The 13697-nt window shown below is 36.5% G+C and overlaps 1 protein-coding gene across 1 annotated transcript in view; it reads left to right on the forward strand.

Moving 5' to 3' along the window:
- The first annotated feature begins 2013 nt into the window (after positions 1-2013).
- The window catches only part of maml2 (mastermind like transcriptional coactivator 2), a 100414-nt gene continuing 88730 nt past the window's right edge, over positions 2014-13697 (forward strand). Inside the window, exons 1-2 of the mRNA XM_073817731.1 lie at positions 2014-2558; positions 3296-3724. Of these exons, the coding sequence (XP_073673832.1) occupies positions 3323-3724 (402 nt within the window). The 5' untranslated portion in view covers positions 2014-2558; positions 3296-3322. The remainder of the gene's footprint in view (positions 2559-3295; positions 3725-13697) is intronic.

A 13697-nucleotide genomic window follows, 5' to 3' on the forward strand; every position in this document is an offset into this window, starting at 1 on the left:
TTATGGAGTAAAGTCAGATGTCCAAATGTCTGTGGTAAAGCTTACATGCAGTCCATTCTTATTGATCATATTATGAATGTGTGCAGCAGCCAAATCGTACAACACGGGGAATAAAACATCAGAATCGAGATAAAAACGTCTCAACTCTTCAGAATGCTGCAAGCGCAACGCAGGTCATGTGACATGAACCAACCACTCAGCTTTATCCTCTCCCTTAATAACACTGAAAGCACTGGCAAGGTGGAGAAACAGCTTATCAAAGCTGTACAGGAATAAACATTTTTAAATAAATTTGATAACAGAGCTACTGCAAGTGATTTTTAATGCTGAAAATCTATTTATTCTTTGCTGAAACTACCGCGTCTTTATGGAGAGCGCATGTCATGGCTGCTTAGCAACGGCAGACGCCACTGGAGCTCAAACTACAGAGTGGTTTGGCAAAGACTTTGGGTTTGGAAAGAAAGAGAAGGCGGCGCTTCAGCGTTTTCCACGCGTTTTTAGGCGCGACATGTGAACGGCCCCTAAAACAGATTCACCGCGATGACGACCTCTGAAGTGAGATATAAGATTGTTAAAACTTAACAGCTTTTTACCTCCTCTCGGAATCCTTGCTAAACGTGTTGCAAATAGCAATAGCGTCGTCCTCCTCTGCCACCGTGAAAAACTTCCAGACCTGCGAAGGCGATGATGACGACACAGATGATGACGTATTAAACGCGACAAAGTCCGAGAATCACTGCAGTTTACAGCTGCAATCACTTGCACTCGGAAAGCAGATGAATCTCAGATAAACCAGACTGATTGATTGATTTACCAGCAAGAGTACTTTATCGGATCGGGTTTCATTTATTTATCGGAGCAATAAAAATGACGTAATTTTTACCCATATCGGTCGATAATTTATCTGTCCGATAAATATCGTGCATCCCTAAAAATAATACATAATCTGAAAAATCAATCATTGTGCATTATAGGGACTAATAATTAGAGATTTTTACAGTTGGTTTGATACCTTTAGATCAAATGTTATTTCTGTTTAATGGATTTATATTATCGCATACATTAAAAGTTGTAAAATTAGTATAAAACACATAAAATCCTAATTCCAAAAATGGAGCCTAGTGCAATAATAGGGATGTTTTTCTGAATAGTTTACTATTGGTTTTATAGTATAATGTCATGTAGTTAAATAGTTTAATTCATATATATGGTTAATGTTTATTATTATTAAAAAAAAATACTTTCTAGTAATTATTTTCTAGAAATTAAGCTTTGTGCAAGATAAAGGGCATATATTTATGTCTATCAAAGATAGTTTGGCCTCAAAACATAACGGGCACAAAGAGTTTAACTGGCATGAAACCGAATGTCTATTGAATGTCATGTCAAACCAACTTTACCGCAGTAAAACATGAATAAGCGTTTAAGCACATGGGTTAAACTAACTCATAATAAATGTTGGCTTGATTATTAGATGCCGATCGTTTGAATCATTCCTAGAAACTACCTAAGAAAAGCTGTTTATACATCCATATTTTTTGTCCCGAAGCAAAGAAGTTCTGAGGATAAAAGGATGGAAACTGCTCTTGTGAATGACGTTACACGACAGCAATCTTATTTTACCTATTTCACATCTCCTTACATATTAATTGCTTATTTAATGACATACTGAATGTAATGTTGTAATCAAAAATTTAATATAATAAAATTATACAAAACACAGCAGAATGAAAACCTGCCGAGGATTGGCGCAAGTACGTTGTCATTAACCAATAATATGAATTGTGGGCGGGGTAACACATGTAGCCCCGCCCAAGGTGCAGCACCGCCCCGTTCTGCAGGCTGCAGCCAGGTCCTTCTCTTCTCAGACGAGCTGCTTTCATGTAGTTCACTGCTTGCACCACTAGAGCCTGCAAAATGACAGCTCACCAATTTCAAGACTGCTGTCGAGCATGAGGGAACTGCTCATACAATGAGAGTCTGTAGTCAGCCTGCGGTAAGCCAGCCTCTCCGGACTAACCCCGTACGCGCTCGGACTGCTGACAATCCACCGCGCGGATAACGCCAGTCTAGTCGCGCTGCAACGCCACTTTTATTGAGTTTCTTTGGGAATCACCACAAGGAACCGTAAACAGCGACTTAAATGACAAGGATGGGAAGTGTTCGTACACAGCCTGAACTCTCTGGAAGTTTGCGGATTTCTGTCTCCAAGTAAATGGATTATAATTGCGTGTTTTATTTGTCAGCTGACAGGAACCCTTGGTTTAGGGTATGACCGATTTATAACCGCATGCATTAGCGAGATTGCGTTTATTCCTTGCTGCAGGACTGTGTTTAGCCTTCTGATAGCACACTGTGGATTTGTTACACCTTGCATGGAGTTGAATGAGCGCACGCTGCGATTTTGGCAAGCTGCAAGACGCCCCAGTGCACTGGAAAGTAATAATGCATAGTGTTGTAACGATGTTGCGATATACTGCAAAGACACTCACATGAAGTTGTGGATCCTGAAAGCACATTTGAATTTCATAATATAGGCATTTGAGCATACCTTTTGGGTAAGGGCTGTAATTGCGTTCTTCCATTGAGTTTGTATACTCAGCTAACAAGTGTATTTTCTAGAAGTGTAAGAACGTCACTCAGCATGTTTATTCAATGTAAAAGTAACTCACAGTTTCCGAAATCATTTTATCAGATGTGTAATTTAGCATGGACACAGACAGATCCTGAAACCGTTCACTAAATTGAATCTGTAACAACTTTGAAATCGTTTGTTTTTGACTTTTTAAAAAGAATCTCAGCACTTCTCAAAGACATTGAGATCAGGTTACAACATCTAATGCTTAAAAATGTTTAAGTAACAGCTGAAACAACGTTTCACTAGGAACGTTTTCTCTTTATAGAGTGTGAACTTTAATTAAACACAAGGATCATATAGAAAAGTTACAGTAATGTTATTATACCAAACCAACTGCTTACAGAAAGTTTAGTGAAAGGGCATTTTTAGACAACATGCTCAGCCAATTGGCTGAATGTCTAATTCTGCATTAATATCAATGATTTTATTTAGATTTAGATACAATTAAAACATTCTTCTGGCAAAACTGTCTTATTTCAAGTATTATTCTTGATAGCAACTACAATGTTTATAGTAATTTTGCAGAACCTGCAGTATCCAGGGTACATTTTTGAGCAAATTTGATTTATTCCATGTGAAAAAAGCTAGTTTCAAAACTTTTTATTGCCCAACAAATTGAATAATTCTCCCTTGTTTTTCTGGGTGTGACCATTAAAGGGTTAACGAAGAGGGGAACTGAAGGTCATGGGAGAGGCGGCTCCAACTCAGGCCACCCCAAGTGGTTTTGCACCCATGTTGGGCGTCGGGATGGGAGGATCAGTCACACCAATCGCCACTTCAAGAGGATCGGCCGTTCCTCAGCTCCACAGCGCCATAGTGGAGCGCCTGCGTGCCAGAATAGAGCTGTGCCGGCGGCATCACTCCACCTGCCAGGACCGCTATGAACGCGGTCAAGCAGAAAGTTCGGACCGGGAACACGAGAGCACACTCCATCTCTTAAACATCGTCCATCAGGGCCCCGGGACCAGGAAGCCAAAGGGCAGTAGATCGGCCTCTCAGCAGCCTCCTGAATACAGCAGAGTGAATGGTGAACATAAAGCCCACAGTTCGTCGGAGGCGGAATCCAAAATTTCTTCGCAGATAGCAGTAAGTTTTATGGGTTGTATTAACTACGCCCACATAGTAAATCCTATAATCTGTCTAATGCACATGGGGACACATGTCAGACCAATTCCCCCGAGAATGACATCAACACACTGATATGATGTGATTACTGTGGGTGTGTGAGGGAGAGATGAGGGCGTCTGTTTAATTAAAAAGGGCCCTGCAGGCAGGCACTTGCTTCTTTAACGGTCTTTTGAAAAAAATAACAATACAAAAATATACATTAAAAAGAGGTGGTGATTCAGTGATATCTGATATTTTTAATAATACTTATTTGCATTATACAGTACTGTACCGTACTTCTGGTTTCACATTGAAATATTCTGGAATGCCTGCATTGGCTAAAATATCTATGGAAAAGATTTGTAGAAATATAGCATTGCATCACATGCTCACCAGTGGATCCTCTGCAGTGAATGGGTGCCGTCAGAATGAGAATCCAAATAGCTGATTAAAACATCACAATAATCCACAAGTAATCCACCACTTCAGTCAATCAAATAACATCTCGTGAAGAAAAAAGCTTCATGTTTGTGAGAAACAAATGTATCAATAGGACATTGCTGATGGCTAAAATACAAGTCCTCTATCCATAATAAAGCTTTCTCCAGTGAAAAATGTGAGGGAAATATGCCCAGATCATGCACTGTTTATAAGCCAAAACAGTTCTTAATAAATGTCAGTGGATTTTGATGTGAGAGGACAACCGGAGATGGACTTTTTCACTGGAGGAGGAAGCATTATTATTGATTATGGACTTAAAACACCTTAATGATGGATCTGTTTCTTTCAAATACACAGCTTTTGGCTTCACAAAATGTTGTGAAAAATTGACAAGCTGGAGTGGTGTGGATCACTTGTGGGTTATTGTGCTGTTTTTATCAGCAGTTTGGACTCTCATTCTGATGGCACCCATTTACTACAGAGGATCCATTGGCGAGCAAGTGATGCAATGCTACATTTCTAGAAATCTTGTAGTACATTCTTAGCAAATTTTCATTTTTGGTTGAACTATTCCTATAGTTTCACAATATGTTATGGCACCATTTAATACAAATGTATGCACATTTTCACCATTATTGATCATTTAGGATTAAGATTTCTTAGTATAGAAATAAAAACCATATGTTTTGTACTGTAGCCTCAGCTTTTGTAACAGACGGAAACACTTAAGGTCAGCAGGTCAGTTCTGGTTCTTTGTTCTCCACCCTTATATTTGTCTCTGGGGATTTCACTGTTTGACACCACTTGAGGTTGATGCATCTATTTAGTATCTCTGCTCATAGACACAGATGAGTGCTTTACTGATTGTGTCATTCTGAAACCCTCGGTTAAGATACCACATTTTGTCGGCATTTAGGGCAATAGCATGATGAATATGATTTATATCTTTTTTTTTATTTATCTAGACACAGTTTATGAAATATTCTTGCACAATGCAAAATCATAAGGTAAGGCGTCAGGTTTTCCTTTCAGCTTTGCCGATTTCGAAAGTGTACACTAATATCTATTCAACAATACAAAGCACAAGCAGAAATTGCTGGATGATGAAATCTCGCAAACACTGCGTGAATGGCCTCGTGTTTTGTTCCATACCATGCATTGTCATGCTCTATTATCAAAGGTTTGATAAATTGCTCTCAAAGCACCTTCTTGAATGATGGCTTTCCCATAAAGCCATTTGAAGCATGCAGCCTGCGTATAAATGTTTAGAGCTATTCAATACATGTCCTGGTTTTGTTTACTCAAAGTCAAACAGGCCTTGAAAACAGAGGACTGCCCAGTAATTAAGTGTTATGGGCTTATGGATGAATTAGTTTTTTCCTCATTTCAGAGTTATGACCGACTTGGGAGCATAGGGGGATTGTGGAATATCCTCTCATGGAAGAGAAAGTGGGATGTTATGGATGCTTTGTTTGCTTATCTGAAGAGATCAGCCTCGGTCTATGTAAATTGAACAATGTTGAGTCATAGTCTTTAATGATGCACTGTTCATTCAGTAATTCACAATTAAGTTGAATCAGTCCCCTCGTAGAAAAGAAGTGCATTGTATTTATAGTGCACTTGTAGTATACTTCAAATATTAAAAGTATTTTTTTTAAACATAATATAATATTAATGAATTAAAAGACCACTTAAGTGTACATTAACAGAGACACTTGTTCGTCAACACACTTAAATGCACTTTTAGAAGTGCACTCTGTAATAATCTCAAAGTAAAAGTTTTACTTTTGTCATGCTTTAAAGAAGTACACTTATTTTCATGTTAACTAACATACTAACACAACTAAAGCATATCACATTTAATACATTGTACTAAATTGCAACTTCATAATTACAAATGTGTAATAACAAATATATTTTAAATCTTAAACAATATTTTAGTTCACCATAAATGCTTGTCAGTACATTTTTTTTTTTTACATTTATTATGTACATTTATGTAAAGTTTACATACACTTGATTCTTAATACTGTTGTTACCTGAATGATCCACAGCTGTGTTTTTTTGTTTAGTGATAGTTGTTTATGAGTCCCTTGGTTGTCCTGAACTGCCTGCTGTTTTTCAAAAAAAAAAAAAAAAAAATCCTTCAGGTCCCACAAATTCTTTGGTTTTTCAGCATTTTTGTGGATTTGAACCCTTTCCAACAATGACTGTATGATTTTGAGATCCATCTTTTCACGCTGAGGACAACTGAGGGACTCATATGCAACTATTACAGAAGGTTCAAACACTCACTGATGCTTCAGAAGGAAAAACAATGCATTAAGAGCCATGAAACCTTCTTGAATTTGAAAATCAGGGTAACTTTAACTTATTTTGGCAAAATAAGAAAACTGCACACAACTTCATTCCGTTCAAAAGTTTTCACCCCCAGCTCTTAATGCACCGTTTTTCCTTCTGGAGCATCAGTGAGTGTTTGAACCTTCTGTAATAGTTGCATATGAGTCCCTCAGTTGTCCTCAGTGTGAAAAGATGGATCTCAAAATCATACAGTCATTGTTGGAAAGGGTTCAATTACACAAAAATGCTGAAAACCTAAGAATTTGTGGGACCTGAAGGATTTTTCTGAAGAACAGCAGGCAGTTTAACTGTTCAGGACAATCAAGGGACTCATGAACAACTATCACTAAAAAAAATTCAGCTGTGGATCATTCAGGTAAGAACATCAAGAATCAAGGGGATGTAAGCTTTTGAGCGGGGTTATTTTTATAAATTCAATTATTATTTTTTCTTGTGGACTATATGCAAACATCTTTTATGTGAAATATCTTATTCAGGTCAGAACTAAATAAACAATAACATGTGTATTGTGTGACCCCTTTTATTTTGGTCAAATAATTAACATTTTGCATATTCTGAAAAGTTGATGTAAACTTTTGACCTCGACTGTACCAAAGTATATTCTTATAAAGTATATTATATTTGTACTTAGTACCTTTTTTAAAAGCATTTGAAAGTGCACTTTTTTTAACAAGAGAAACTATACAACTTTAAAGTGACATTCACCCAAAAGTCAAAATAATGACAGCATTTGTATTTTTGAGTTAACTGTCCCATAAGCAATGCTTATTGGAAAGACTAAACCTCTTAACTAATGTTTAAGCATGTAGTGACATAAGTGGACATAATTAAGTACGACAGGCATGCATTACAAATAATAGGTGGAAGAAGGAAATGTCGAAGTGTTTCCTGGTGTTTCTTGGCTTGTGCTTTAGGAGTGGAAGCTGAAGGTGGCCCAGGCTTAGATTCACTCCACCTGAATGTGGAACAATCAGGCTCCTCGGAGGCCACTTTAAGCCCAGCAAATTTGGCTGTGCCTTACTTGGGGAATATGAATGGCTCCCTGGGCAGTTTGTCCCACAGCTGATATTCATGTTGACATGAAAATGAATTAATCCTACATAGGCACACTCACAATTTGGCAGAAAGCTTAGCCTACGCAGTTGGTGAGAAAGTCTAAATTAGATACAGATTTTTGACTATCAGCATAAAGTGTGGACCAGTTTGCAGTATATAGTGGCCAAGAACCATCCACTTTGACAGGATGTGTTTTCTGACTGACATGTAAAATCAGCAACCATATTTTGTTTTGTGCTTGGGATGATTTTGTCAAACTCTTTAGTGTCTTTTAAAGATTTGATGCCACTAATCCGACAATCTCCAGCCAAACCAATGGGAGAGTTTCAACAGCACTCATTTTATCAACCTGATACTTCATAAAGATGACATTGTTTCCAGACAGCCTGGTGCATTTTGTCTTTTGGATGTTGCGTTAGGACCGTCAGATTGGATTTTCAGTCAACTCTTGCCATTTTTTGTGTGTGCACTATTCGTCCGACAACCAGCAAACAGATTGCGGGTGATCTGTGGGTGCGCCGTCTGAGGATAAATCTGAGGATTTTGCAGGGTAGAGAGCTTGTTGATCATTTTAATCTGAGTTATGTGCAGGAACAAATGCATTATACACATTAAATGTGACCTATAAAACCAGATAAAAACGTACAAGTGGAAGTTTGAGGCATAAATAGAAGAGAACTTTAGGAAACTCAAGTAGGATTGCTCATGCTGCTTAAATCAAAAGCATTCCCTCCTCATCGGCGCTGGCTCTCCTAGCGGTTTCTTTGTGAGGTGCGCCTTGTGTATACCTCATGTTTTATTCACATTCTGAGACACGACTGGGGCTTTGAAGAGTGCTGAAACCATTCGGCATATACATCCCTATACCTCCATTTGCACAACATAATGGCTGCGGGCTGAAATCGCCCCCTCAGCGTCTAGTAGCAGCCTCTTTTACCCAAATTCTGAGTTTAATTTTATTATATTTAACCAAGGAAAATTATGAAACTGAAATCACTTTCTAGGCCGTTTCATACAAGTTGAACGTGTGCTGAAAAGCACACCTATGTCACAGTGCTGTGTGGCTTAAGGAAAGTTTTAATGGGCTGTAATAGTGTGGTTATTGTCTCCAACTTTTTAAACTTTGTTTTCCTGTCATTGAACAGGCAGCAATGATAAAGATATAGATTACTGTGGTCATAGTAATTGGTTAATTGTTATTGAGTGTTTGACTCTTGGGAGATGTAATTATGAGAATTGTGTGTCCTCTGCTGAGGGAAACATACAAAACGATACAAAACAAAATTACCTCTTCTAGATTTTATCTTTACATTTTCTGAGGATTTAATTAATTATTGTAGCTATTCAACATTATATTTTTAATCAGTATTTTTTTATATTTAAAGGGCTTAATTTATTCAAAAACAGCAAATTTAATATACAGCTGAACATAATAAACAATATATCTCGTAACATATTGTAATAAACATCATATTTCTTTTTTACTTTTATGTACTTTTTTATTTATAATATGTGACCCTGGACCACACAACTTTACTAGCCAATAGCCAAAAATTAATTGTGTAGGTCAAAATTAAAAACATTTCTTTTATGCCAAAAATCATTAGGATATTAAGTAAAGATCATGTCCCATGATGATACTTTGTAAATGTCTTACTGTAAATCTATCAGAAGTTAATTTTTGATGAGTTTGCATGCATTGCTAAGAACTTCATTTGGTCAAAAAAAAAAAAATGTGTATATATATATATGTATATGTATTATTATTTTATTTATTTATTTATTTGCACACTCAGATTCCAGATTTTTAGATAGTTGTATCTTGGCCAAGTATTTTCCTATCCTAACAAACCATACATTAATGGAAACCCTTCAGAAAAAAAAAAAAAAAAAAAAAAAAAAAAAATATATATATATATATATATATATATATATATATATATATATATGCACTTATTTATTTATTTAATGAATGGCAAAAATAAAGTTTCTACATACTTAGATGTTTTGTTCCTAATGCAGTGACTTTATTAAATGTGACTTGAATGTCCAGAAATGTTCAAAAACATTGTGGGGAATATTCCTACAGGAATGCAGACTTGGGAAGAGCTGTGTTAACTTTTTGTTTGCACCAGCCAGTGGTTGTGAATTGTGAGCCACATTCAGGCTTAGTGTGATTTCCCTAGCACAGAGAAAGCACACAGAGCACTCTGATGCCTGTCAGGTTTTTCCTGCCCGACTAAAGAGAACAGAGCAGAATAAGGAGGTGAAGCGTTAGAGGGGGTGGTTCACTGTATCTTTCGACAAGTCTTGTGCTCTGTTGAACTCACCTGAAATCCAACCCTTGTGGGAAACTGCATCCTCAGGTGTGTATGCAAGGGCCCTGAGTGGATGATAAAAATCTGTGACTCTTTCCTGCAAAAACAACAACCCACAAAAACCCCCCAACCCACAATTTATGACTTTGTGGATGTTCAGCTCCACATACAGTACGTGGGAGTTGCATAAATGAACAATATGACTCAAATATCCACATTCCCCTGTGTTATCGGTTACCCTTTTACTTTCCATCATTACATAATTTCACTGTAAACAACATTCGATTAGCCACAATATCAGGGTTTTGATGTGCTCTAACCATTAACATCAGTCTTTAATGAAAAACTGACAAGCTGGTTTAAAAGGCTGAGAGGGTAAGATAAATTTGTGCTTCACAAACATAGTGGTTTTAAATGGTTTTCACACACAAGCTCTGGAAAAAATACAAAGCAAATTACCTACTGTTTCCTCCATCTCCAACTGTTGAGATAAAATTAAATGTGAATGTGAAATGTTCATGAAAACATGAAGACGCATGAATATGTTATGCATTTTATTATAGAGGTGACGACCACACAGAGTAGCATTATGGCAAACATTTCAACACGATCAAATGTGTCTAGTATGATAAAACAGGGCTGCTTTTCCTACATATGTATGAATGGAGGAAGCGGAAGTGGTTGACTGTGGCATAATCAAAGCTCTGCTTCGGAGCCGTGTATCGAAATGATTAGCAATCACTCCAGCGTCCTCGTTTCACTTCCTCGACCATGCTTCATACATTGACCCTAATAAGTCTTTATTACATTAGCTCATCCATGGACATGATTTCTGCCCGAGTCCCAGCAACAACTCCTATGATTTTCCCATGAGTCATCAAACTACACCATTGGTGCTTTGTTTGTTTTTGAAAATGCACCCTCTAGTGGTGAAAACGTACATGTTGCGCATTTAAGTGCAAAATTGTTTTGTAATGGTGTTAAACTGTTTTTTTTTTCTGGCTTTTTTTGAAGAATAGAGCAGAAAGGGGCATTTCTTAAAGGGTCCTTTACAAGATGTAATATAAGTCTCAGGTGTCCCAAGAATGTGTCTGAAGTTTCAGCTCAAAATCAGTGGTGGAGGTAACGAATTACAACTACTCACGTTACTGTAATTAAGTACATTTTTTGGGTATTTGTACTTTCATGAGTACAATTTTAAGTCTGTAATTTTACTTGTACTTGAGTACAAATTAACCTGAGTAATTTACTTAATTACTTTTAAAATCACAATTCGTTACAGAGTACTGTAATTTTAATTAGGGGAGAGGCGGGGCACAACCTAACACTTTTTGAATTTCGCGGTTTATGTAAATCCACTTGGGGTTCAGTGTACAATATTTATCCACATTATCTTCACATTTGTCTAGTACAAATATATTGCTTTATTTCATATTTACAGTGTATATGTTTTTCGTTATTTACTTCAAAAGTAAGGAAGTGAAACGTGACAACATGCCCCGTAGGTGGGGTACAATGTAACATCTGAGGGGCACGTTGTAACACGACCATATGACAGCTTAAAATGTCATCTGATCGAATGAAAAAAATATACACAACAAACTAAAATATTTTGTCAGTAGAATACAAGTGTTAACTTTTTCAAATGAAGTAATGACGTTTAAAAAAAAAAAAAATAATAATAATCTAAATTTTGGAGTTTGACAATGGACACAACGCAACAATGCTTTGAACGGCCCTGATCGCAACACACAGCTGTACAGTATTTCAAAACAATGTGGACAAATAGATGAAACACATTTAGACATTCAGAAAAACACTTCCCGTCCCTCCACACACAGCTCTCATAGAACACCACACACATAAACCAGCCAAAATGCTTTACATTACTTGAAATAATAACTTCTGAACATTAAACATTGATTGTCAGCCTTTATTCACCTGTTTCTTGTGGTTTCTTATCAAAATCCTTAGAAGTAAATCGTGTAAACTGCACCGCTAATGTCAAAGAATAGCATAGTTTAATAACAGCGGGGCATATTGTCACACAGTGTTACAACGTTCCCCATCTGCGTGACTGGAATATAATACAGGTTAGTGTCTTCTGCTGGTTTGCGAAGCATTAATAAACTATCTAAACTGATAAATAACAAATTGGAGATTAAAATAATAGCAGATTTGTCTCATTTTAAATGAATACTAAAAACTGAAATGAAAAGTGTACTTCAGCCAGAAATGTACTTTTACTATGGTAAAATAAATATTCAGCGATATCTTCAAAAGGCTTTTGAATTCTGGCGCTCTTTTTTCTCTGCATAGTGTTGCTATGGCAATTAGTAAACACCGTAAATTTGGTTATGCTAGCATGTGTGGAAATATTTTAACCACGCATGTTACAATTAACCCCTCGTTAGGTTGTGCCCCGCTCACCCCTAATATTTCAGCCACTGGCCGGCATTTCGGTAGCCAATAAAAATATCTCTTCTTAACGGACCAATGAAAAGCCTGGTATATAGGCCTAGTATTTGAACCGAAAAACATGCTCCATTTATTTTATTTTATTTTTTTTCTGGTGCGCTATTGATAAGATAATCATCACTAGAACTAGGGCTGGGCGATAAATCGATTTTATAGATTAACTCAAATGTGTAGTTTACATCGATTTGTTTGAATGGAATTCGGTTTTCTCTTTAATATTCGCCGACGCTCTCTCTGGGCTCCAGTAGTTTCGAATGGGCTCAGCCCTCTCCCGCGCATTCACCATATTAGAAACACACTATATATATATTGTTTTGTGTTTGCGCTCAGTGGAGCTTCAAAGGTTTCTACGTGTTTTTGCAACGTAGAGTAATATATCACGGACATAGGCTATCTCACAAATCCTTTCATAAACAAAGTGTAGAGAGACTGTAAATAAGAGATTGATTGTGCAGTTTAGCGAGCATCGTTGATTATAATAGAGCTTTGTGATATTGCGAACCAAGTTGAGTAACAGCTTTTAATAATTTTAAGGGAGTTTGTAAATGAGATATTGATTTAATACAACAGCTAAATAAACAAGAAGTTATTATTAAGTGACTCACATTGTCTGACTAACACTATCGCCTAATTTTGCTCTATTTTGTGGTCAAAAGTAGTCTGAAACAAGTCACATCTAAACCGCTGAGTGTTTATGAATGAACGTGCTTTTTTTAAAGGAATCTAGTGAAATGATTCAATTTCCCATTCATAAAAACCAGCGGTTCAATCTGTAAGTCGGATTTTTTGTGAAAAAATTGGGGGTTTTATTTTTAGGACATTTCGCCCAGCTCTAACTAGAACATGTAAATCCATCGTCATTGTAATACAGACAGTATAAATTAATTCCTAATTTGTTTATATGTTCTTATTTCATTGCTTACTGTGTACTTGTTTTAATATCTAATATATACTATAATAATATAATATAATATATATTAGTAGGGCATACTGTTTTTTTTCTTATTGTAAGTGTTATGTAATGAATGAAAAATATATAGGGTGATTAACCTATAATTTAATTTGTTTAATTCCTCTATGATTTTTTTCCCCCTGAGGAAACAACCATCTAAGATTGATCAGTACCATCACATCATAAAAGCAGCATGTGCTTTATTGTCTGGATCTTGTCTGATTCAGCAATTATGGATAATACAATACATACCACCAGCTAAAAAGTAATTAGTACTCTGAGTAGTTTTTATGAAGAGTAATTTGTACTTTTACTTAATTACTTATTTTGACACCAGTACTTTTAC

This window comes from Garra rufa, chromosome 14 (genome assembly GCF_049309525.1).
Source record: "Garra rufa chromosome 14, GarRuf1.0, whole genome shotgun sequence".
Classification (NCBI taxonomy): domain Eukaryota; kingdom Metazoa; phylum Chordata; class Actinopteri; order Cypriniformes; family Cyprinidae; genus Garra; species Garra rufa.